This window comes from Polypterus senegalus, chromosome 13 (assembly GCF_016835505.1).
Source record: "Polypterus senegalus isolate Bchr_013 chromosome 13, ASM1683550v1, whole genome shotgun sequence".
In the NCBI taxonomy this organism is placed as follows: Eukaryota; Metazoa; Chordata; class Cladistia; order Polypteriformes; family Polypteridae; genus Polypterus; species Polypterus senegalus.
In genome coordinates, this window is record NC_053166.1 from 27,767,707 (window position 1) to 27,795,576 (window position 27,870).

Genomic DNA, 27,870 nt, shown 5'->3' on the forward strand with positions numbered 1-27,870 from the left:
CCCCATGCCTTTGGAGCCCTGGACCTCAGCACTTCCGCCACACCAGGAAGTGCTGGGGGGAAGAGGAGCAGGGACACCTGGAGTGCTTCCGGGGGTACAGCCGGCACTTCCGCCACACTGGGGTGTGCTGGGAAGCACTTGGAGCACATCCGGGTGTGGATAAAAGGAGCCACCTCCCTTCATTCAGGGCGAGAGTCGGGAGCGGAGTGGACTGAGCTTGCTGGAGGAGGCAAGGAGGCGGCCTGAAGAGGAAAGTAAGGCATTGTGAGGCCAGGACTTTGGGGACTTGTGGGGTTTGTGTGGCACTTATGAACTTTGTAAATAGTGTAAATAAACGTGTGTTGGGTGAAATGAACATGTCTGCCTGTCTGTGTCCGGGCCAGCCTCCACACACTTTATAAAGTGACTTGGTGCAGCTGCCGTTTTGATCAGGATGTCCATCTTGGCTTTGGGTACAGAGCCTACAGCAGATGTGTCATTACTAATGATGGCTTTGTAGATGTAAACAGAGCATGTAAATTAAGGTGCTCGTTTTAGAATTGATTGAAATACATTTGCTTGACAAGTATTAAACTGTGTGCTTTAAAAATGACCTTTAAGTGATTGTCTAAGTACACACTATAATTTAAATGCTTCACATACACATTAAAATGCAATGTTCAAAGAGACATGTTCTAGGTTTTAGTATGTAGGCAAGTTAAGTGGCCGATGTTTTCATAAATTCATTTTAGTGACATTTTTAGTTAAACCATCTTACAAATTATATATGCATGAACACAAAATATGAGTAACTGTCATTTCCTAAAGCAGTGGCACTTTGTCAGGGTTATTTAATAACTGCAAGTCAATAACATGGATCTCAAGTTAAGAATCACAAAAATACATACATTATTAATAACCTATGCATATAATCTCAAAAAATGACACTGTTACACTTGATGTCAGATCTGAGCACATACAAAGTCTGAAGAAGTAGATCTTTTGGCTGTTCTAAAAAGGTTAAACAGATTCTGCTACTTTAATTGTAATGTGGCAAAGTTCTTTTACCACTGCATAGGCCAAAACGGAGAAGTTGCAGCAGGTGTTTTCTCAGATGGCTAGTGGAGGGCGACTCTAGGGATCTGACTGCTACACTCTGGGCAATTGTATTTGAAGCACAGGGCTTACGGCATCCATTAAGCCTGGATCAGGGTTTGCATAATGGTATGAATATGAACTATTTTAGCCTTAGGAAAATGCATGAAGATGTGAAAAACTGGGACATTATGAGTTAGTGTGGATGTGTATAGCAATGGGCTGGTGCCCATCCAAAGTTGTCTGTTGTGTTGTGTCAGCTGTTAGAACAGGCATCAGCTCCTCATGACCTTGAAATGGATAAGCAAGTTAAAATGATGGACCAGTGCTTATGCCTTATCATTTTTGTGCCTGATATAATTTGGAGCAGGATGTGTCTGCAAAAAGGCAATGAATAAATGACATACATACTATAGTATTGTGGTATAAGGCAGTTCAGTTTTTCAGGTTAATGATTCTTTTGTATGAGTATGGTTTTCTGCTAGATAGTTCAACTTCTCCTTCATTCCAAACACCTTTCAATAATTCTGTGCTTTTTTACTTTAAATTGTAAGTTTTCTCCTTTGTGCTGCTTTTTTGTTGTGGCCAATGTATGTACATTAGAGTGTAGGGATCCCAGTGTTGGACCAGAACTCCAGCCATTCTGAGTGCTTCTCCCTTGTACTGTATGGATTAACTCTGTTTTCTTTCCTAAGACTCTGTAAGGAAATAATTTAAAAAAGTTAAATATAAGTCAAATAAGCAAACTCAGGAGTTGGTGAAATTGAGACCAGAAATGAACAAGTACATGGGCATAGAGCTTAAAGTCCATGCTTACATTTTTGAACCCATATAATCTAAATTAGGATTGCTAGGCCAGAGTCTGTTCTTGCAACATCAACTTGTAAGCAGATACCAACCCTGGAAAGTGTGCCAGTCAATCTTTGGGAACTCTCTCTCAAGCTCACTTTCTCTCTGAACCAACATAAAATTAACTGATAGATAGTTCTTTGTGTCTTTGTGATGGAGGATGTTCATCCATGTTTGAAAACCAGACAGATAATGACCAGGTCAGGAGTCAAACCAAGTATACTGGAGGTTTACCACCCATAAGAAATATAGTGCAGAAAAAACGAAAACAGTAGTTAATCATACAACTGAAAGATGTCTGTCTAAAGGCAAAATTTGAGGATTGGATAATGTTTAATGGTTTATCAAATCTAGGTTTATTTCTGGCCATGAAGTGTAACAAGCATAAATCATTGACAAAATTTATACTTTTAATATAGCTAAAGGGTGACATTAAAAAAAGCACACAGAGACCTATGGACAATAGTTTGCAAGTCAGCCCTCAGATGGACTTCTCAAAAAGATGCACTAGCAGATTGAATAACAGGTTGACGAAAGACAACATCACAGGCAGCTATCTGGTATGCCGGAGCGAATTCTTAGGGGTCATGGGTGAAGCCCATTAAAGCAGGATGTGAGGTTAGCAGCAGTCACAGCCTTCCTTTTGTTAGCAAAAATTGACATTGTAGCTGAAAAGGCTTTCATGCATCGGTAAAATTGTTTACTTTTGATTAATTGTATTCCATTGTGTGGTTGGAAAAAAGGGAGGGATGTAAAAAATAAAAAAGTCACTTTGGGTTAAATAGTGGAGAGGTCAGAACTGTAAATCTCCTTAAAAGTCTATTTTTAAGAGCCCTTGACATTGCTCTCCACTTTAATGGAATTTTCTTAGCCAAAGCCAACCTATGCAATATGCCATCCACTAAAGCCCATATTTGAAATGCATAAACTCTTTGGTGGGCTGCTTGCTAAGTGAATGAAGGTAAACACCTACTGTATGTATCTGACATTATAGCATGTGATATTAGCCTCTTTCAACCAGACTCTTGACTCTTTCTTTCTTCTGTTTTATTTTGTAGAGACTTGGACAGAAACAATATAACTCGAATTACGAAAGTAGACTTCACTGGTCTGAAGAACCTGCGAGTTTTGTAAGTTTTTGTTTTATTTTTTCATCTTTCTTTGTGATTGGGATATTAAAGGAAATTCTGAACATGTCAGTAAGACTCCACTGATCTCATCCTTCTTCTTGCCACTATATATTCCAAATGATAAAGCAATTCAAATTTCAAAGAAATAAAATATGGCCATTTTGCATAATGTGTTTGATTTAATACATAAGAAACTTTCAACTATCAAAATAATAACAGAACAATGATATCTCTTAGAATAGAGGTGATTACTTCTTCTCCACATATATTCACTTATTTTAGGTAGTGGGCATGGTAGTCAGGAAAGACATTGCAGCACTAGAAGCTGAGTAGTGGAAAACAACTACTGGATTGAAAGAAATACCCCAGTGTGCTTTCAGAGGCTTGAAGAAAAAGAAATGTGTTTAGTGGGAAAAACACTTCATGAAGACCTAAGCAAGGTCTATGAAATTCTCAAAGGCACCGATAAAGTCTTCCCGCCAAACAATAAAAACCAGAATTGAGGAAGTGATAGAAATTAAGGAGAAGTGCATATAAGAAATAAACCAGAAAGTAAATCATTAAATAAAATTAAGTTGAACTTGCAAAAAAAAGAAATAAACAAACCCAAAAGATATGACTTATCCCAAACACTTGATCATTTAAAAAATTGTATTATTTGGTAGCTTTCAGTCTTTTTCCTCTTGTGTCGTGATTTTTTAAACATACTTGTCACTTAAACTTGATTTATATATGTTGTGACAGACAGAGGGCGCTATCGTCCTCTTGAACCCTCAGATCAAATGTCAGACACCAGATAAAAGCCCAAATTATTATTTTATTTGAACTGCACAGTGCACAAAGCACCCTTCTCTCCACAATACTCATAAATAATAACCAATACACTACAATAATCCAATCCACCAACTCCCAGACACGTTGCCGCCCTTCCACCCAGCTCAGCTCGACGTCTGGGATTTCCCATAGTCCTTTAATATTCCGTGACCTGGAAGTGTTTCCAATACCTCAGTCCATGTGATCTCCTATCACTTCCGGGTCAGATAAAAATCCTCTTCTTCATCCCGGAAGTACGTCACTTCTGTTGTCACCTTGCCTATGACGTACTTCCGGGTTATAGGGCACATTTGACTCTCTGGGCCTCCCTGCAGCGTCCTCTGTTGGCCCCTGTGGTATCCAGCAGGGTTGTAGAAGAAAACACCATTGTCCATGATTCCCTGCTGGTATCCGGGGCACCCCCATGCTGCAGGGAGAGCTCCATCTGGAGGCCTGGGGGTATTGGCCGGGATGACAAGCCAGCCATAAACCACAATGTATTTATTAATTTTCTTAAGCACTTTAGGATAAATGTTTTCTGCTTCTAGTGATTTTGTCATTAACAGCCATTTTAATCTGAGCAGAACCTTTCGCACTCTTTGTTCCAATCATTAAGCATTTCCTTGATACTCCCTGTAACTGGTACTGTAGATCATTTCTTCTCATGTGAATACTAGGATTTAGAGCATTCCACAGTCTGTATATTTTAATTTGCTCTTCCATGGCCATTCTTTTACTACTAAAATACTAGAAGAATCTCTCTGGGTCATATTTTGCCTTTTCTATAATATTTCTCTGTGATTACATTTTAGAATTTCTTATACCTTTTTAATCTTTGCCCATAACATACTGTAGGCCCTACAGTTAGTGATGACAGTTATTTCCTAGTGTCTGTTATACATCTGTTTTTTTAAACCTCTTGTTTAACTTCTGATTTATCCACATCAGAATTTGCTTTTAAATTTCAGAATGAAATGAAAAATGCTTTTAAACATTCTCTGTTCCTTTACTGACTATGCACTTAAAAACTTATTGTAATTTAGATTTTGCCACATCTACTCAAAATTTGTCTTACTAAAGTTACATTTAACAAATTTACCTTTTGAAATATGACTCTGCCAATGTGCTGTGAAATGTATCACACTATAGTCTAAATCTTAATGAATTAATCACCTCTACTCTCTCACGTTTATCGTAATTATTACAGAATAATAAATATTCACATTATTCTCCTCATTGGTATTTTAAAATATTGTATAAAAAATCTAAGTCTAAAAGCTCATATTCTTATTTTCATTTGTTTGTAGGTGTATCCTAATTAATATTTGAGTAACTGAAGTTCCCCATTACTATAATGCCCTCTCTAACCTCAACATTGTGATATTTTTAAAAAGATTCACATTGAAACAATTACCATCATTGTGGCATCTATTACTCCCAGTATCAGACCCCTATACTTTATGTTTTCTAGTCAAATCCATAACATCCTTACTAAAATGTAGCTCACACCCATTTGAAGCAGGCACTTAATGAACTTATTTACAGAAATGGCAAGTCTCCCACCTTCACTGTTTTGCCGCTCTCTCCTGAAAATATTTGCAATCATCACAGTTACTTGCATTTTTTTATCCCTGGTTTCTTTTATTGTCATAATATCATAATTATATGAAGGTAAATAAAGCTCCAACTGATTTCCTTTTTTTTTGATATTGCTAGAATTAAGGTAGGCAATTTTTAATGTAATTATTATAGTTACTATACTCATACTATTAAACTGTGTGATAAATATGTAAATTGTATTGTATTTGTATTAATATTAGTGTCCATTCCTTTATGCTAGGTTATAAAGCCTCCCTGTCCTAAACTCTTTGGCCATTTCCTCTTTTAAACAGTCTTTGACTAAATATCTACCTTTTGAACTGGTGCTCCACTGGTTCAAATGTAGCCCTTCAGCTAGTACAGATCCCACCTATTTCAGGAGGCACCCCAATGTCATGTAAACTTAAGTTTCTCTCTCCTACAAAAGATTTTAGCTTTCTTATCTCCTCAATCTTACCTGGACTGGCTCGTTTGAAGGTCAGGTTTGCTCCATAGCTTAGTACATAGTTCTAAAAATCTGGATAGCAGAAGTGAGAACCTGCTCTTTATTCATATTATTTTTTTCCAACATGGACAACAATAATTGAATCCAACTTTGCTCTTGTCAGGAGTCTATCTACCCATCCAGAAAAATGTTCTAACAGTGCACCAGGAAGTTAGCACACTGTACAAGACTTGCTTTCTCTGGAGCAAATGTAACCGAGTCTCCCACTGTCACTACTTACCTTCTTTCTGGAGACTGGTTTTGTAGTGAACTGTCCAGATTCAAAAGGTCCTGAAAACAGCTGGATGCCTGTAGCTTTGGAATTGAAATCCCTGGACAGGGTGAACCTCTAACTTTGTGCTTAAAGTCAACTTTGGCCCATCTGCCTTATCCTTTGCAACGTTGATATTGCACACTGTCTCTCATCTGCTAGTTCTTTACTATAACATAATCTAGCTACTTCTTCAAGTTCAGTGACCCTGCTGTCTCCTCAAGTCTAAATTAAGTCCTCCCCAGCTCCCTGGGTGACTTAGCTCCTTGACAGAGAATTGATCATACTTTTAACAATGCAGAACACAATCTGGGTCATTTAATGCACCCCGGTATTTCTCACTTCACTTCATTGTCCATCCCATCCACTCATTTCAGTGCATGGATGCTTGATTGTTTAATCGAGCAGGGTGGGGCTCCTCCTTGATCATTTCATTGTACAAATACTACATTGTTTCATCTAGTTTGGCTTAGGGAAAGGGCCCCTTGCTGACATGGACCCCTGGGTGTGCACCCAGCACACCCTGATGGTAGATCTGCCCCTGCATCTCATAGATATTTACTCTAGGCCTCCTGGAAGCTAGCCTTGATCAAGCAAGTCTTCTAGAGATTCAACATCTAACAGGATTTGCTTTGTTTTGGTTTAATATTTAAAATTTGGGTTGTTAACTGCCTAACCCTATTTTAGTAAATACATAAGTGCAATTTGAAAGGGACTAGAGTAGTTGTTTAATACCTACAGGACCTCTCCAAGCACTTGTATTTGCTCTTAAAAGTAATCTCACACATATTCTTCCTGTTGACCTTTACACATTTTAGGCTACCTCCTAAATGTCACCTGTTTAACTGTGTCCTTTAATATTCCTTCTTCCTAGTGAATTGGAAATGTGAATTTCCCCTTGGGATTAATAAAGTATCTATCTATCTATCTATCTATCTATCTATCTATCTATCTATCTATCTATCTATCTATCTATCTATCTATCTATCTATCTATCTATCTATCTATCTATCTATCTATCTATCTATCTATCTTTCTATCTAGTGTGAATGATTTCTGGCCCATGCTAAGTGTAACTTAATTAGGATTCTTTTTCTATCATTTAATTCTGTCCTTTCTGATAAAACATGTTTATTTGCCCCTCAGCAGATGAAAAATCAGCAAATCAACCCTTCTAAATGATAAAAATGTAGTGTGAGGCCAATTAGTGGCAACCAAAAACAAGTTTTAGGAATAAATGCTATAATTAGGCGTTTTCACACTTATAGTATATTTGCTTTTGTGTGATTACTGTAGTTACTTTGTTTCAGTCTTCATTTAGCTTGGTTGGGTTTCACACACCAAACTTTCAAGTAAACCAAACCTTAATAATACATACCTGGTGGAAATGCTGACATGGACCCCTGGGTGTGCACCCAGCACACCCTGATGGTAGATCTGCCCTTGCATCTCATAGATATTTACTCTAGGCCTCCTGGAAGCTAGCCTTGATCAAGCAAGTCTTCTAGAGATTCAACATCTAACATCTAATTCTGTCCTTTCTGATAAAACATGTTTATTTGCCCCTCAGCAGATGAAAAATCAGCAAATCACCCCTTCTAAATGATAAAAATGTAGTGTGAGGCCAATTAGTGGCAACCAAAAACAAGTTTTAGGAATAAATGCTATAATTAGGCGTTTTCACACTTATAGTATATTTGCTTAATAATACATACCTGGTGGAAATGTCATGGATTTCTTTTATTGGGAAGAAAAAGATTTTGTTTATCTCCTGGGAAGAATAATGATGGATGATAGTGAATAAATGCAGCTGTTCTCAATCACATTGGCAATATTGAAGTGGTTTGTTTACCAAACAGAGCTCAATGGGCAGAATGCTTATTGTCTGATAACTAGGAGAGTACACAGGAATTATGCTATTAAACAGGATAGGACGTGTATCATCTAAGTATCTCTAAAGAATATTCTGTTGCATGTGTAGGTGTTGTGTATTTATCTGTATGCTGAAATTGCCTAATTATTGACAGCAATGATGTAGTGTGACTACCATAGCACACACAAGTTTTACCCATAATGCACAATATTTCCTATAGTTAAATCAGTAACCTTTTTAAGTCTTAGAATATAACTTTTATGACCATTTCTGATCCCCTAACTTCACATTTTTGACATGAATATATTTTATATGATATTGATTTTGTAAAGAAGGTGTCATTTTAAAAGCTGTACCAGAATTTAATGTGATTGTCAGGTCTTAGAAGCTAACCTGGAAAAATTATACTCAAAACTGGATGCAAAAAGTATGGAAAAAAAAGTTGCTGCTATTAGTCCAAGATGAGATTCTCTTCCTTTTGTGTTTGTTGTTTCACACCAAGGTCAGTCACAGAGGTGGCACAGCTAGTTAGCATTGCCATCTAATAGTGTCCTTATCTGGTTATAAGTCTGATTTTTTTAACTGTTTCTTGGCCTCAAAAAATTTTTTGATTTGGGATTCTGAAGGAAACAAACCTTGTGGTTATATTATTCTTTTGTTTCTTGTTAGTTTTAATTTTGTAAGAAATTATTTACGTTCTTAACCACAGTCTTGTTTCCCTTATGGATGACATGATATTAGAAACTGGTTGCTAGTACACAAGGTCCTGTTCCTTGAGGTTGCACATCATGACACAATATTTTAAAAACTGGCACCCCGTAAATGTAATCATCCAAGATTTGGATTTGTGCTAGAGAACACAAAAACCTTTGTGTCATTTCATTGTTAGTTTTTGAATTTACTGGTTATGATCATTTTTTCTGCCCTCTGATTACTACATCTACTTACATCTTATGTTTCTTGGCTGTAGTTATGTGTACCCTTTTTGGCATTTAACGTACCACTCTGGTTACACATTAGTTACGACCCCTGTGCTAATTCTGACTTCTTCCTGTCATCTCCTGATTTCTTTTTTTCTCAAAGCTGCTGCTGCCTTATACAAGCAGTTAAAAACAGCACTATTTATATGTAAAAATCAGATTATTTTTCATATACGATAATGGATTTCGTTCATAAAGATTTCTTAGACCAAAGATGCAGCTAGTGTAATTGGTTACATTCATCTGTGACAATAAATTATTCCACTGTGAATGTGTGCATGAGTTTACCCTTTAGTAGGCTGGTGCCTATTCTAGTTCTGGATAATGTCTTGTACCTGATAGATTCCTTTTCTCCAATTTTGATAATTTTCAGCCACCCGAAGTAGAGATCCATTGTCCTCTTACCATTCTCCAAGTTTTTCAACTGTGACTTCCTCAAGCCTTCTGCTTGGCCAGGCCACTTTTTCTCCACTCCACATGCATACACCACATCTGTCTATACCTCCTTACCACAAACTGCCTCCAGACAAATTTCCTACAGACCAATTATTACACACTTTTTTGCACTTATTGTTCTGCAAAGTGAAGAAAATAAGTAAGCCACAAATAAATTCTTTTACAGTTTATTCAAAATCCTAAGCACATGGTGCTAGTTTATAAATCATGTTGATAAAGTCACAACAAAATGATGATGTGGAAAATTTCATAACATAATGATAATCAAAATTAGTAAGGTCTTAACCAAAAAATACCAAGAAAACAATAATATATTATAGACGCCACATGGGCTGGACAGGCATCCAAGCCAGGAGAAGGGAGCAGACCTGGAAGAAAGGACCAAAAAGAGTGGACAGACAGCCCATTAAAAAGAGAAGACGTTGATGGAGGTTTTTTATTCCCACAGCACGCTAGATGGCAGCACAGTAGGAAACCAGCAGGGCATGCTGGGATATGTAGTCCAGCAGAACAGCCCTGCTGGGGTCACTAGGTGCCACGTTGTAGGGAGACAAGCTCCCTGGTCTCTTATAAAAGGGACTGCACTCCTTTATTCAGGCGAGTCGGAGCTGGGAGGTAGTGGAGCAACGCTTGAGAGGTGGAGGGCAGTGCGATAGAGAGAAAGGAGGTATTGTGAGAGGAAGACCTGTGTTTGTGCTTGTGTCACATTTGGAGCTTTTTAAAATATAAAACCTTCGATTTTCTGAACCCGGGACTGTACAAGTGTGTTTGTGTTGGGGTTTGGGGCTCACTGACGTCCTGGATTTACCACAATATATTTTTTAAATTCATCAAGATTAAAAACCTCCATAAAAATTATTTGAACATCCAAAAAGAATATTTATGTACCTTAAAAAAATGTAAGTTGAACATATATCATTTTCAGAGAAAATCTGTACATCCTTCTAATTATTCTATTTAAGGATGTTTTCATTTTTTATGTACTTCCTTAATCAGCTAGAACTCTTCTCCCATCCATGAAAGAGACTGGACTACTAGCATGGTCTGCAGGTGTCAGGCACTAGATCAGGTTACTGAGATCAGCAGATGTTTAATCTGTGTAGCTAGTGTGGTCAGACAAGCTCATCAGTGACTCTGGATAGTGGATGAAATAAAGGTAATTACCACATTTCTTCAATTATCTTCCTCCCGCCTACTTCAGGAAAGGCTGCCTTCACCAACGGAAACTGGAAGAGTCACAGCAATTTTTAACAATAATTTGTTACCTGATACAAAACAGAATGATGCATTTGGAGACTCCATCTTTCCACAAGAGTGTTGACCAAATGATTCCACTCAGTTCAGCATTGCTCCCCGGATGGAGTGAAAGTCACATACAAAATGTTACTGCGGTTTGCTCTGTTTGTTCATTCTCTTCGAAAAGGAACTACTTTCCAAGGCGAACCCTTGTGCATTTATGTCATTGTGGATTTAGTGCCCTGACCCATGGGCATATAGCAGTTGAGAGGAAGTGGATGATTCGCTTGGCTTAAAACCATTCAGATAATTGTTATACACTTCCCCCAAGTCCACATTTGTTTTTAATCCTTGGTACTTTTCTCCCCTTGTGTCTAATGACTTAAATGAATAAATCAGCCTGCACTGTGGCACTGATGACAAAACACCCCCAGTTGGTCTTAACACACCTCACACACTTGATTGAAAACATTAGTGATTTAGCTCAGGGATTTGATTGATTGTGAATTGAAACCAGTTTTCTTTTTTTGGTTTAACCAAGAATCGGAAAGCCTGATTAGGACCCACAGCTTCTTTATTTTGTGTTAGTGAGACCATCTGCACTCATTTTCATTGGTGGATTTGCCTTTCTATGCAAGCATTGAATGCAAATCCAAATTAGATACTATATATATATATATATATATATATGTATATATATATATATATATATATATATATATATATATATATATATATTGTGGTAGACAGGGGGCGCTCTCACTCCCTTGAACCCCTGTCCACAACTACAGACACCAGGTAAAAGTCCTCAAGTTGACTTTATTAAATTGCCACAGTGTACAAAACACACTCTCCACCACTATACTCATAAATCCCACCAATACAATCAATAAACAATCCTCCAGCTCCCAGACGCGTTGCCACCCTTCCACCCAGCTCAGCTCACCATCTAGGAGCTCCCACAGTCCTTTTATACTCCCTGACCTGGAAGTGTTCCCAATCCCCAGTCCATGTGATTCTCAATCACTTCTGGGTCAGGTAAAAGCTCTTCTCTTCAACCCGGAAGCCCGTCGCTCTTCCTATGACGAACTTCCGGGTCATAGGGCACGAAAGTCCTCGAAGAAGTCCTCGGTCCTCCCTGCAGCTCCCACTTGTGGCCCCCATGGCATCCAGCAGTGCATAAAAACCACATTGTCCATGATGCCCTGCTGGTCTTCTGTGGACCTCCATGCTGCAAGGCGGCTCCACCTGGCGGCTTGACCCGGGGGTATTGGCGGGATAAGCGGCCGCCATTCTTCACTAAGGTATATATATATATATATATATATATATATATATCTATACTAATAAAAGGCAAAGCCCTCACTCACTCACTCACTCACTCAGGTGCGGAATCACTCACTCACTCACACTCTATCTACCACGTCACTCACTGCCAGTGCCCGCTAGGGGTGCTAAAGGCCGTTTTCTCCTTTGCGGATCACTAATTCTCCAACTTCCGGGGCATGGGGTAGGCATCGTGTGGGTGGAAGGCTGAAATTTGGCAGGTTCATTCCTTACAGCTTCCTTACAAAAGTTGGGCAGGTTTTATATCGAAATTCTACGCATGTAATGGTCATAACTGGAAGCAGTTTTTCTCCATTTACTGTAATGGAGATGAGCTTCAACGCCGCCTTCTTTTAGGATGTCGAGGATTCCCGGGGTTGTCGCCCGTATAGTTTCAAAGTGTGACATCATCCTGCCGTCAGCGCCTCCCGGAGCATCTGTAATCAACCCGTCAGTTTGCGGGTGATAGACTGGCGCTTTCAGGTGCTTTATCTGCTCCTTGAGCGTATCCGAAGTGAAGGCGTACCCTGGTCCGTGAGGACCTCCTTGGTATGCCCATTCCGTGCGATGCTTTTAGTATTAGCGGGCGCGGGGAACCGCCTCTGGGTACCGGGTGGCATAGTCCACCATGACTAGGATATACTTGTGGCCACGGGTTGAGGGCTCCAGGGTCCCACCAAATCGACCCCTATCCTTTCAAAGGGGATGTCCACGAGGGAATAGGGACTAGAGGAGCACGGTCCCTCCTAGGAATCTGGCGGGTCTGGCACTCGGACAGGATTGACAGAACCGCGGACCTCATTGATCCCAGGCCAGTAAAAGCGGGCTTAATCCTCTCCAGTGTTTTTGGCCCGAGGTGGGCCTAGGAGGTGAGCATGTGCCAACTTCGCATATCTCCGCCCGGAAGGTGCAGCGGAATTAGCAACAACTTCCGCACCTCGCCCTCATGGGTAGCCACTTTCGGTACAACAGATCATTTCAAGGACAAAGAAGGGTTCCAGCGGTCAGCTCACTCACGCGGGAGTCATCATCCACTGCTCCCTCTTAAAGGAGGCGGCGTGGACACTCTTGGGGCCTGGGCCGGGAAGAGTTCCTCTAGTCCCTTCTCCGGCGGAATCTTCGGGTCAAGGTCCGTAGCCGGAAGGTCCCCGAGACACCAGCGCCCATAGGGCCTGCCCTTGTGCGGCGTGGAGGCGCGGGAGGTGCCTTTTCCCCTCATGACAAGATCTGGCTTACCGCTGTGTGGGTGGAAGGCTGAAATTTGGCAGGTTCATTCCTTACAGCTTCCTTACAAAAGTTCGCAGTACATAGAAAACCAGGAAGACCTCAAAAAGCGCTGAAGAAAACATGCATTATATAATTGAGAAGGCAGCGAAACAATAAGAAGCGGCGGTGACATATACAACCATATTCATGAGTTCTGCTACTTGGAAACAAAGCACGATGTAAACCTACACTTTAAATTAAGTTCATAGACAGGCTGCGCTGGCGTTTGTAATTTAGTGCCTGCCCATATAAGGCCGTCCGTCAGCGGCAATCCAATAGCAAACTGCCACGGGTAAATATTCACGGGTGAAGGACTGTGCTTATGGAGAGGAAGATGAGATGGTCAGGGTGGTGTTTGACACAAACTCAGCGAAACTGCGAGAGAAAGTTTTAAGTGCCAGGACTAAGGTAACATTAAATACAGCCATGGACATAGCAGGAGATGGCACCAGCACAGCTGGGAACCGATGCATGTACACGAGCGGCTCCGTGAACTGGCGCAGTGCACAGATAAAAGCAACAGTTCCAAAGAGCTGAACAAAACCGAATTACACAATTGAAAAGGCAGCAAAAATATGAAGCGTCTCATACATACAAGCATATTCATAAATCCAACTACTGCGGAAACAAAGCACACGTTGGAAAAAGTCAATGTCCGCTAAAGGAAGACAGTGTAAAAAACCCGTGCATGCAGTGTGTCAGGTCTCAGATAAAGAAGAAGGCGAGCTGTTTATTGATGCAGTAAGAAACGAATCGATGAATGAAACCTGTCATCTTTACAGCGATTGACAAACACGGAATGTAACTTGAACACAACACATCCTACAAATACGAACCTGATTGAAAGAAATAATGATAATCAAATCCTTGATGACAGCAACACTCAGTAACACTCACAAAACAAATACTGTATATTGACAGTCATGTTACGTTATTTTAAAATGTTCCCTTTTCTTTTCTAGCTTTTTAACACACTACTTCTCGCTGCGATACGCGGGTATATATATATGTATATATATATATATACCCGATCTACATACTCGAATAATGGATACTTTATTAGCCATCAATGATTGTTTTGGTAAAGCCATACTCAGTGTATTCATTAGATGAGCGGTAAAAAGTAAGAGCGAGGGAGGATGACTTATTGAGGCATGCAGGCTGTAGTCTTGCGTCAACTCTATCTGAATTGCGATCACATTTGAAAAAATATATCTTTTCAAGTTCTATTTAGTCCATATGTGTCAAACTCAAGGGCAGGGCCACATCCGGCCGCGTGTAATTATATCCGGCCCGAGATCATTTTATATACTGTATTATTGTTATTAAAGCCGGGTATATGAAGCGCTGGTAACACAATAAACTACAGATCCCATAATGCAGCGCTTCAGCTGCCTTGCCGAACACTTACGCGTTAATCAAGTCTACCTTATGATGCTGCAAGTTATTGCGAAGCTAGCTCACGATGCTGAAGAGAAAAGTTGATTCTGAAAATAGAGCCTTTAAAACCGATGGGAGGCTGAGTATATGTTTACTGAACCCGTGTGTCTCATTTGTGGAGCTAATGTGGCTGTAATTACAGAATTTAATCTAAGGCGGCACTATAAAACAAAACATCAGGGTAACCTGAAAGACCTGAATGCAATGCAGAAGATACAGAAAGCAGAAGAATTAAATAAGAATCTGACACTTCAGCGGACGTTTTACCGTGCACAATCACAAAGTGATTTCAATTGAGCTGCTTTTATGGGAGACACAAATGCCACTTGCCCCACTTTCCCTGTTACCAAGTAATGTTAAACCAAGTCGTCACTACGGTGTTCCCAAATCGCACTTTGCTGATAAACTGGCGCACTGCACTGAGTTTGCGGCGCTTTGGTGACTTTGAAGAACAAAAAGTCCGTCTACATGCGGCTCGAACCTTGTGCATGTTTGGTAGCACATGTCTGTGTGAAAGCTCTTCTCAGTGATAAAGACTAACAAAACAGCACACAGGAGTCGCCTCACTGATGAGCACCTGCAATCCATCCTGAGAATCTCCACAACACAGAACCTCACACCAAACAGAAACGAACTTGTGGCCAAAAAAAGATGCCAGGCGTCCAGCTCTAAAATGACATATGAGCAAAGACAACTGAATGATTTGATTTGTTATTGCTGAAAGGAACACATTTTATTTATATTTCCAGGTTTTGTTATGCAGCATGTTCATATTTGAATTTGTATAATTTTGACAGGATATATTTTTATGGAGAGCAAAATCTTTTGGGATATTTAAAATCTAAGTTTATTTTTATAAAATATAAAATTACATAAGAGTAAAGAAATTTGAATGTTTGTTCTTTTAATGTTTACTTTATTTCTAACTTGTATAATTTAGACAGGATATATTTTTATGGAGAGCAAAATATTATAAGTTGTTTAAGGTTTGAGTTGATTTATTCAGGAATAATATTCCTGTCTGTTTTACCATTCCTACCAAAGATATTTCTGTCGACTAAATAAAAATTCCTTCTATTTAAAATTTAAATAGAACTTGAACAAATCGATAGTTCATAATATCCACGCAGACTTGCGTAAGGCGCGGTGTCTTCCGTTTTAACAAACAGCGTATTGCACTGATCTGAAATAGCTGTGTGTGTATATATGTAGATATGTATGTATATGTATATATATATGTGTGTGTGTATGTATATATATATATATATGTATTTGTATATATATATGTGTGTGTATGTATGTATGTATATGTATGTATATATATATATGTAGATATATATATATGTATGTATATACAGTAATCCCTCCTCGATCGCGGGGGTTGCGTTCCAGACCCCCCCGCGATAGGTGAAAATCCGCAAAGTAGAAACCATATGTTTGTGTGGTTATTTTTATATATTTTAAGCCCTTATAAACTCTCCCACCCTGTTAACATTATTAGAGCCCTCTAGACATGAAATAACACCCTTTAGTCAAGCGTTTAAACTGTGCTCCATGACAAGACAGAGATGACAGTTCTTTCTCACAATTAAAAGAAAGCAAACATATCTTATCTTCAAAGGAGCCATCATAAAGGAGCGCGTCAGGAGCAGAGAATGTCAGAGAGGCTCATAAAGAAAAGCAAACAATCAAAAAATCAATACATGCTTTTAAGTATACAGAAGCACCGCGATAAAGCGGCATTTTGTAGAGGAGCGTCCGTGTCCTCTGCTCACACCCCCTCCGTCAGGCAGAGAGAGCGAGAAAGATAGAGAGAAGCAAACAAGCACAGCGCGGGAAGCATATCTTATAGCATTGAGGAGTTTTAGTTAATATGCAATACATGCTCTGATTGGGTAGCTTCTAAGCCATCCGCCAATAGCGTCCCTTGTATGAAATCAACTGGGCAATCAAACTGAGGAAGCATGTAACCTAAATTAAAAGACCCATTGTCCAGAAAGCGAACCAGCGAAAAATCTGTGATATATGTTTAGATGTGCTTACATTTAAAATCCACGATAGAGTGAAACCGCGAAAGTCAAAGCGCGATATAGCGAGGGATTACTGTATGTGTGTGTATATATATGTGTATATGTATAGATATGTATATATATATGTTTGTGTGTGTGTGTAAATATATATATATATTATTATAGTTATATATATATATATATATATATATATATATATATATATATATATATATATATATATGACAGCAACACTCATCACTCACAACAGTGACAAAACAATTACATTGACAATCATGTTACGTTATTTTCAAAATGTTTCCTTTTCTTTTCATTGCTTCTTTAACACACTACTTCTCCTCTGAAGCGGTATTTTATTAGTATATATATATACTGTATATATATATATTATATATATATATATATATATATATATATATATATATATATATATATATATATAATATACACACATAGGATTCAGAAAATATTCAGAATCCTTCACTATATGCATGTTATATGGGGCTTTGGCTGACAGATTTGTCCCAAAGCCAATCAAATGTTGTCTTAGCTGTATACATTGAGTCGTTTTGTGTTGAATAGTGAACTGACGCCCCAGTCTGAGGTCATGTGTACACTGAAGGAGGTTTTCTTCAAGGTCCTCTCTATATTTATATAATAAATAATAATGCCACCACCATGCTTCACTGTAAGGATGATATTAGGCTGTAAGCAGTGCCATGTCTTTGCCAGATATAGTGTTTCAAGTACTTCCCAAAGAGTTTTTGTCTAATCAAATTAAAGTTTCACAGTCTCCAAATGGGCTGTCAGTTCCTTATACTCAAAAGGGGGCTTCCGTCTAGCCTCTGTACAATAAACGTCTGATTGGTAGAGTGCTGCTGAGATGGTTGTCTTTCAGACAGGTTCTCACATCTCGGCAGATGACTTTTGAAGGTCTGTTGGAGTGACCATTAGGTTCTTAGTAACCTCACTGATCAACGCCCTTTTTGCCTGGTTATTCAGTTTGGCCAGACGTCTAACTCTAAGAAGAGTCCCTGTGGTTCCATACTTCTTTCCTTTCACAATCATTGAGGCCAATGTGTTCCTGGGAACATTCAAAGCTTTAGAAATTGTTTTATCCCCTTGTCTTGATTTATGGCTCACCACAATTTGATCACAGAGGTATACAGAGAGTTTCTTAAACCTCATAGCTGGGTTTTTTGTCCTGACATGCAGTATGAATTGTGGGACCTTAAATACGCAGATACACGTGTATTTCTAATCAATTCAGTTTGCCACAGTTGGACTCCAATCAGTTTCTAGACACATGTCAAGGATAAAGGCATATTTCACCCAAAATGTTTTTTTTTTATATGTTGATGTGCCCCATGTAATTTGTAGTGATAGCAGAGTAAAAAGTATTTGATGTTTTCATGCAGAATTGAGATTAAAAAAAATGTATGAAGTTATAAAAAAATGCAAAAAACATCTCCCGTTACTTGTGTTGCATAATCCTTTTTGGTTTTTCATTTGTATTCTCAAAATGTACAAAACACACACATTTTCTGCTAAAATATCATTAAATAGGTACAAAAAAAATCAATTCACATCATGACCAGGAAATGCAAGTTACATGGGATTGTATTTTTGAATTACTCTTCACCAATGAAAGAACAGGAGAGGTGTAAATAAACCGAATGTAACATAATCTTAAAAATATAAAAAATATGTATGGTTGTAAATTCAACCATACAATATACACACACGCATCAAAACCTGTTTTGGTAGTAGATGTAAAGCAGGACCCAATCCTGGATGATTACAGGGCACACTTGCAAACACATAACCATACTCAGTCATACCAGTTTAATTTGGAGTCGTTATTTAACTGAACATTGTGGACGCTGGCCCGGACACACACAGACGGACATCGTTGTTTCACCCAACACACTTTTTATTTACAATTTTAATGTCAATGCACATCCCAGTGCCTCTTGCACCGTTCCCCCAAAGTCCAGGCCTCACAGTTTCTTGTGCCTTTCTCCTGGCCGCCTCCAGTCCCCTCTCTAGCTCCGTCCTCTTCCACCCGACTTCCGCCGATGACTGGAGGGAGGCGGCCCCTTAAATAGGAACCCGGATGGTCTCCAGCTGCTTCCTGGCATTCCTCCATAGCCACACCCCAGTGTGGCGGAAGTGCCGGCTGCGCACCCGGAAGCCATCCGGGTGTCCCCTGTCATCTTCCCCCCAGCACTTCCTGGTGTGGCAGAAGTGCTGGGCTCCCAGGATATTCAGGCACTGGGGCGCCGCCTGGTGGTGGCCACGGGTCCCTACAGGGCTGGGCTTCCAAGCCCTTTACCCGAGGCCCCCAACATAACCAGGGCGGACGCCCCCTTGTGGTCTGGAGGAGGCACAAGCCCTCCTCCAGTCCTCCTGGGCATCCTGGCTGGGCTCCAGCCCCGGCTGGGTACCACAACATGTACATCTATAAAATATTCAGAAAAAAAACCAGATTCCAAATAAAAGCCTTTCTATATAAATACAAAGTCCACACAGTGGGAACGTATCAGAAAAGGGTTCGAACCCAGTGTTGTGAAGATGTGAGAAGGTAGTGCTAACCACTGCGACTAAATGCCATCGTAAGACAAAAACATAGTAAGACATTTTTTTTTATAAATTTAGCATTTGAAGGCACAGTAGGCTGTGATTACCTTTTTTTTTTACAATGTGTTCCCTGGGAGTTATTTTTTAATGTGCTACAAGACATGCAAGTGGGTCCTGCTTAACTATGGTCTCCCTTGTGTATCTCTCCAGTTTCCTTCTTGTAGAACCATTTCTTTTTTTTTGAAAGTTGCAAGTCTAAAGTATGCAAATAACTGCAAGAATGTAGAATGTCCTGCGCATATTGAATATGAAGCACACTAAGCAAGAATAAATGAGACTGTAAGTGACAAGTCAGATGTTTATCTTTCTTTTTAGTTTTCTTTCTTGTTAATCTTTCTGATGTAAAATCTGTGCCACTGTCTTAAGATGGGTTGAAATCCAAGTACTTAACATAGTCCTCATGTTGTTTTATTTGACACATGGTTGTCCATTTGCTCTGGTATAATAATACACACCCATTCCCTTTCCCTTGTGACGGCCTTTACCTCTTTGGATAGAGCCATCTGTTCACGATGCTTCCTCTCAAAATCAGTCGTCTAACTGACCACTGTTATAGTTAAATTGTTTTGCTGGGAAAAATGCGGCGGTGGTTGCTACTGTATTGGCCTAGTTTAGTGTGTCTTGTTGGGATTTTGGTTTCCTGATGTGCATGTCAGATGGACTCAAGAGTATCATGGAGATCAGCTAGAAGGTCTGATATCCTTTGACCAGGTTGAAATATTTTTAAGGCACTCTTAAGTTGGAAATCTTTACCAAAAGGGACTGAATGAAGGTATTAGTGTTTCTTACTCTGCTTTCCACATCCTGGTCCCTGTTGGTTTACTTTTCAAATTTTTAAACCTGGGTCATGTTATTTATCACCTTAAATTCTATCCGTCTCACAACATGCAGTTGACAATTTTATTGCTTGTCCCTCACAGGTCTCTCTCGTGTGTCCCTCAGTTGGAAAACTACTTTTCTGAGGCGTTGCAATTATTTGTAACATAACACTTCTTAAATCTCCTCTTGATGAGTTCTCCTGATAGTGAACTCCACACATAGAAACTGCAATGTGGCCCATGTTGAAAGACAAGGTTACTGCACACACACACTTAAACTCGACCATAAATCAATGCACTGTGTGTTATGTGAATTCTTTAGAAAGACACACAGCAGCATTTCCAGTTAGAAATGTTCATGCATATCTTCAGTTTATATTGTCGGTAACAATAGTCCATATCTCTTATTTCATTAATGTGTTTGCCTGTTAATTGATTATAATAGGTCTTCCAAACAACCTAATGTTAAACATGGTTGTATAAAGAGACTGACCAAATCAATAAGAACTATGTAAAGAAACCAAATCACTAATTTAAAAACTCAAAAGTTTCAAAGTTTCTCTTATGGAAGGTATATATTTTTGAGTTTTGTTTGAAATCAGTGAAAAGCATAAGGAGCTGTTCGACTCAGACTTTAAAGGGACACAGCCATATGACTCCTTAAATGCAAAACTCTATCGAATAAAATTAAGAAAAATATTAGGTTCATATTACTTGACATTTGAATCATTTTTCATAAATAATTTGATGAGTTAGCAAATAAGACAATAAATGTTATCATTTATAGATGAAACATCTGTTTAAAAAGGTCATGAAGTATAGAATACATTCACGGTGGAAATTAATAGGTACACTATACTAATACTGGATTCGTCTTCCATTTGCTGTCAAACAGCCTTCATTGCATTTGTTTCACAAGATGTTGAATTCTTTCCTCTGAGATTGCGGTTCATGTTGACATGATTGCATCACATAACTTCTGCAGGTTTGTTGCATACATGATCCAAATCTCCAGTTCTACCGCAAAAATGTTCTAGTGGATTCAAATATGGTGACTGGGAAGACCACTGAAGATCACTGAACTATTTGTCAAGTTCATGGAACCAGTTTGAGTCAATTTTTGCTTTGTGACATGGTGTATTATCATGCTGGAGGCAGTCCATAGAAGAAGCATAAATTATAGCCATGAAGGGGTGCACTTGGTCAGTAACAATATTCAAATAGGTTGTGGATTTCAAGCGGTGATTAATTGGTATTAACAGGCCCAAAGTGCACCAAGAACACATTCCCCACACCACCACCAACAACCTGGATTGTTGACACAAGGTAGTTTGGGTACATGGATTCATTCAGTTGGTGACAAATTCTGAGCCCACCATTTATGCTACTCATCAGACTAGGCTATGTTTTTCCACTCTTCAGCTGTCCAATTATAATGAGCTCTTGCTCAATGCCACCTCAGCTTTTTGTTGACTGCTGACAGGAGTTGAACCCTACATGGTCTTCTGCTGTTGTAGCCCATCCACCTCAAGTTTGGAGTGTTGTGCATTCTGAGATGCTTTTCTGCTCACCAAAGTTGTACAGAGTGGTTGTCTGAATTACCTGTGCCTTTCTGTCAGCTCAAACCAACCTGGCCATTCTCCTCTGACCTCTCTTATCCATCCACAGAACTGCCACTCACTGGGTTGTTTTTGTTTATGGCACTATTCTGGCTGTTGCGTGTGAAAAATCCCAGGAGATCAGCAGTTTGAGAAATGCTCAAATACTGTCTGGCACCATCAATCATGCCAAAGTCAAGATTACTGAGATCATATTTTTTCCCCATTCTGATATTTGATGTGAACATTAACTGAATTTCCTGACCTGTATCTGCATGATGTTATGCATTGAACTGTTGCCACATGATTGGCTGATTAGATAATTGCATTGATAATCAGGTGTGCAGATGTTTCTAATAATTTGCTCGGTGAGTGTATACGCCACAGGGACCCAAGTTCAGTCTCAGTCAAGAGCTCACTGTTTGACACAAAGTAAGTGACCAAACCTATTGCTTAATAGAAATATGTAAACAATTAAAAATGAAATTGTGAGCTTTATTTTGTTAATTCTGAAATAATATTTTTAAATAAATACATGTTACAAATAAAATTGACAAAAAAGATAAATGAAGTAATTAAGCATTGCACCTGGAATACACAGGTGTAATTGTTATCAAAATTACAGTATCAAAATAATAATTGTAAAATAATGTAAAGCAGGAGGCAGAGTGGCACAGTGGTAGCGCTGCTGCCACGCAGTTAGGAGACTTGGGTTCACTTCCCGGGTCTTCCCTGCGTGGAGTTTGCATGTTCTCCCCGTGTCTGCGTGGGTTTCCTCCCACAGTCCAAAGACATGCAGGTTAGGTGCATTGGCGATCCTAAATTGTCCCTAGTGTGTGTGTGTGTGTGTGCCCTGTGGTGTACTGGCACCCCACCCAGGTTTTGTTCCTGCCTTGCACCCTGTGCTGGCTGGGATTGGCTCCAGCAGACCCCTGTGACTGTGTGTTAGTATATAGTGGGTTGGATAATGGATGGATGGATAGTGTTAAACAGTATTAATTGAGATTAAAAATTAGTATGTCATAATTACATATTTTCTGCCTTTTGAGATTGTAGTCACATAGTCCCGTGTCCCTGGAAACTGCACACAGTGAGCTGGCCAGGAGCTGAAACTGGGTTCCTGGATTGGAGAAATAAAATTTTCTAGCATTAGTACAGAGTTAATATATGTGTTTGTAATTGAATGACATCTTAACCAATGTAAGAACTTTCTCTGTTCCCCACAGTTTGGTTTTGAAAATGGGTTGATGGTTAGATAAAGAATACAATTGTTAATATAATTGTTCAGCAAATGGCAAAATAGGAAGAAAAAGAAAATGACATACCTGCATTAGTTAAATATTTTCTGCCTTATTATAGTTTCTCTAATTAGTAGTTAATACTGTATTATGATGTTTACCAGGAAAAGAATGCTGACTGATACAGTATAGTCTAACCGCTAGTCTCCCTTATGTACAGCTTAATTCTTCCTTTAATGTCATTTTGGTCCTCTCAGTTTTCTTGACTGTCTCCTTGCAATGTGAGTCCTACTGCAATCGATGTAAATTCTGGAAAGCCCTAAAATTCTGCATACACTCAGTGGAAGTTCATTGTGATTCATTTACCAGTCATCCTGGGTTCTCTCTTCTAATCCCTATGCAAATAAATCACTAGTTCTTCTGCAGTTGAATTGCCAATAACATTATTTGTGGCATATTTGTCCAATGACTCCCACTGCTTGAAGGTCATACTTCCTCTAGCCCTGTGGATACAATCCTCTCAAAGAGAGCCACCCAGGACCATGCTCCACTGATTTTCAGTCTGCCCCCTACACGAAATTCAAGGCAGGAGGGATAATAAAAGACAGAATAATTACTGGTTGAACGGTTGCCTATTATTTCCATGCTTCTTCATATTCTTTTATTTCATGCTGCTAAACTACAAAGCTCGCGTGCAAGGCTTCCAGCAATAGATATGGTCTCATTGCTTTCAATGACAAGCAAATGAATTTCTGAATTCCACTTACTTTGAGCCAAATTCATTGCCGGTGACCATGTCTGACTTTTGTGTCATTCTTTTTTATGGATAGTAGCGTTCCAAATAAAATTGTATCACCTGAGTTAATTCTGATGAATTAACATCACTCAAGGCATAAACCTCACTGAACAGCACATGTGTGGTCTAAAATCTCAAGACCCAAATTCAAACACAAATTGGGAGGAATAGTTGACACGTGGCAATTTGATGGATACTGTGTGGGAATATGAAGGAAATTGAACTGCAGTCTGAAGTAAGACTAGAATTATGGTTGTAATTGATGGCTAAAGTGTATAGTGAATTTACTTTCACAACAGGACATTATTTGCTTATATTAATATTAATGGCAAAAATGAAAGACTTATATTGTTATTTATATAGTTTTTTTTTATTCTAAATATTCACTATCAGCTTGTCGACCTTGTTGAGAGGTTTACTTACCTTGGCAGTGACATTCACGTCTCTGGTGATTCTTCCTATGATGTCAGTAGATGGATTGGGAGAGCATGGGGGGTCATGAGGTCGCTGGAAAGGGGTGTGTGGCGCTCCCGATATCTATACAAAAGTCTTTAGAGTCCTGGTGCTTCCTGTCTTGCTATATGGATGCAAGACATGGACGCTATCCAGTGACCTAAGATGAAAACTGGACTCCTTTGGTACTGTGTCTCTCAAGAAAAGTCCTGGGTAACGTCAGTTTGACTTTGTGTTGCTCATGGAGTCCCGAATGAGGCACATTACTTGCATTGTGAGGGAGCGTCAGTTACGGCACTACGGCCATGTGGCGTGTTTCCCCGAGGGTGATCCGGATCGTAAGATCCTCATTGTTGGTGTCCCGAGTTGCTGGAGAAGCCAAGGGGTCGCCCACGTAACACCTGGCTGCAGCAGATAGAGGGTCATTTCCGGAGGGTGGGACTGGACTGCGTGCCTGCCTGGAGGGTTGCCAACTGGGATCCTGAGCTGTTTCATTGTGCAGTGGGTGTGGCAACACACTGTACCAGTGCATGCTCCCCAACTTCACTAGACTTGACTTCAATCTGTTTTGTTCTAGTGTATTTAAATAGATATGCAGTACATATCTTACAAAATAAATAACTATAAAAAGATGTATGTGGTGTGATGGTTGAAGTTATACAAGATTATTTAATGATTAATTTAGTTATCACCATGAGGCCAATGTCCAAACAGTGAGGTGTGGCATGCGGCAGTGGGTGGTACCCAGCGAGGGTGCCCAAGAGGACTGGAGGAGAGTTTACGCTTCCTCCAGGCCACCAGGGGGCAACCGCCCTGGTGGTTTTGGGTACTACGGGTACAGAGCTTTGAAGCTCAGCCCTGTAGTAGCCCGTGGTCACAGCCAGGTGGCACCCTGATGCCTACGGTGGAAGTGCTGGACCTCAGCACTTCCGCCACACCCGGAAGTGCTGGGGGGAAGAGGATCAGGGACACCCGGAGTGCTTCCGGGTGCAGAGCCGGTACTTCCGCCACACTGGGGAGTGCTGGTGGAAGCTTATTGGAAGTCACCTGGAGCACATCCGGGTGATCATAAAAGGAGCCGCCTCCCTCTGTTCGACGGCTAGAGGAGGACGGAAGAGGACGGAGCTCGGAGGAGAGGAGTGGAGGCGGCGAAGAGAGGCATTGTTGAGGGCCTGGACTGAGAGTGATTGGTGCTGTGGCACTGGGTTTGTGGGTGTTGACCATTGTAAATAGTGTAAATAAATGTGTGTTGGGTGACAAAACAATGTCTGCCTGTCTGTGTCCGGCCTGTTTCCCACAGAGGATAAATTAAGATTAGCAGAGATTCCTATTACATAGCTACTAGATATAATGATACAGTAATCTGACAGTCTGACTGATGCGTATGCTTCCTGTTTGCTGTGTAGTGATGAGTGAAGCCTGCTGAATTGGCTTTGCCTCAGGTTTGGTGAAATTGTGGAAATGTTCGGAACCTTCACTGAAGCCGTCAAAATGCACTGAAGTCAAAGGTGAAGGAGAAACTGAACTAGTTGTGAGTGGGTGATAATTATGCAATGGTCTTCTGCATATCATTGATAATTAGGGAAGTGTCTCCCAACTATGCTGGACCAATTATTGTGGTCAGAAATGTGATCTGAGCTTTGAGGCAGCAATGCAAACCAGTCTGCCACCATGCCTCAAACAACAAATGACGCAGATGGAACAATTAACTACAAACAAAATGCAAGAAATGGCCATAAATTTGTAATTTATATATATATATATATATATATATGAGGATCTAAATGACTATGCCATGAAGTGGTGGCTTTGGACTGGCGCATTTAATTTTTTAAGTCAGCCTCCATGCAACCAACATCTTTTTTTGTTCCTGGTCTGTCTGTGCAGATGCCTCACACTTTTTTTTCATCACAAAGATAGAAATGCCTTGTAAATAGTAATAGCTCATTATTTTTATGATTTCACAGGATCGTATGGGGAGGTAGAGGGCTCTTTTAAGGTTCGTTTTGACTTGTTACTCTACCGTGTGGCTAATTGCACATGAATTCAGTCTGTGGCCCATTCCGTTTTATGGACCTGGTGAGCTGGCTAGGGCTCTGGCTGCTGGTAATTGAACATTAGTTTGCGTTACTCTGTACTGGCATTTCCCAGTTTTAGCTTTCGTGTACCGGCACTTAATGAATGCATACTGGAGCATACTAGCAGACCCACATATCCACTGATGGAAAAGTAAAAGGTTGTAACCAGAAAATTAAAAAGCAATACAAATTTAAAAAAGGGAAAGCACAAGGAGAGTTGAAGAACACACTACTTGATATCATTCTACAGTAATCCAACAGCAGGGGTCTTAAATGGGGATCTCAGATAACTCTTCAACTAAACAACTGAGAGCCATTCTGAGGAAACATCACACAAATCACAAGATATGTAGACTCAAGAGAAATAAGGGGGCAAGTTTAAATTAAGAAAATAAGAAAGAACAAAAAAGACTTGAAGAGGACAAGGAAATCTGAGTGATTGCAATATTTAGATTTGACCAAATTATATACAGTACACTGCGGTGGGCTGGCGCCCTGCCCGGGGTTTGTTTCCTGCCTTGCACCCTGTGTTGGCTGGGATTGGCTCCAGCTGACCCCCATGACCCTGTAGTTAGGATATAGCGGGTTGGATAATGGATGGATGTACAGTACATGTACCTGAGCAAACATGGTGGCATGGATCGTGGACTATCTTACAGACAGACCTCAATATGTGCGTCTTGGGAACTGCAGGTCTGACATTGTGTGCAGCAATACAGGAGCGCCGCAGGGGACTGTACTTTCTCCGGTCCTATTCAATCTATATACATCAGACTTCCAATATGACTCGGAGTCCTGCCACGTGCAAAAGTTCGCTGATGACACTGCTATTGTGGGCTGCATCAGGTGTGGGCAGGAGGAGGAGTACAGAAAGTTAATCAAAGACTTTGTGAAATGGTGCGACTCAAACCACTTACACCTTAACACCAGCAAGACCAAGGAGCTGGTGGTGGATTTTAGGAGGCCCAGGCCCCTCATGGACCCTGTGATCATCAGAGGTGACTGTGCGCAGAGGGTGCAGACCTTTAAATATCTGGGAGTGCAACTGGATGATAAATTGGACTGGACTGCCAATACTGATGCTCTATGTAAGAAAGGTCAGAGCAGACTATACTTTCTGAGAAGGTTGGCATCCTTCAACATCTGCAGTAAGATGCTGCAGATGTTCTACCAGACGGTTGTGGCGAGTGCCCTCTTCTACGCGGTGGTGTGCTGGGGTGGCAGCATAAAGATGAAAGACGCCTCACGCCTGGACAAACTTGTTAAGAAGGCAGGCTCTATTGTAGGATTAAAGTTGGACAGTTTAACATCTGTGGCAGAGAGACGGGCATTAAGCAAACTCCTGTCAATCATGAAGAATCCACTGCATCCACTTAACAGTGTCATCTCCAGGCAGAGGAGTAGCTTCAGTGACAGACTTTT

The 27,870-nt window shown here is 40.0% G+C and overlaps 1 protein-coding gene across 1 annotated transcript in view; it reads left to right on the plus strand.

Annotated features, from left to right (window-relative positions):
* Positions 1-27,870, plus strand: part of slit3 (slit homolog 3 (Drosophila)) — a 529,641-nt gene that overhangs the window by 75,613 nt on the left and 426,158 nt on the right. Inside the window, exon 2 of the mRNA XM_039774192.1 lies at positions 2,982-3,053. Coding sequence (XP_039630126.1) covers positions 2,982-3,053 — 72 coding nt within the window. The remainder of the gene's footprint in view (positions 1-2,981; positions 3,054-27,870) is intronic.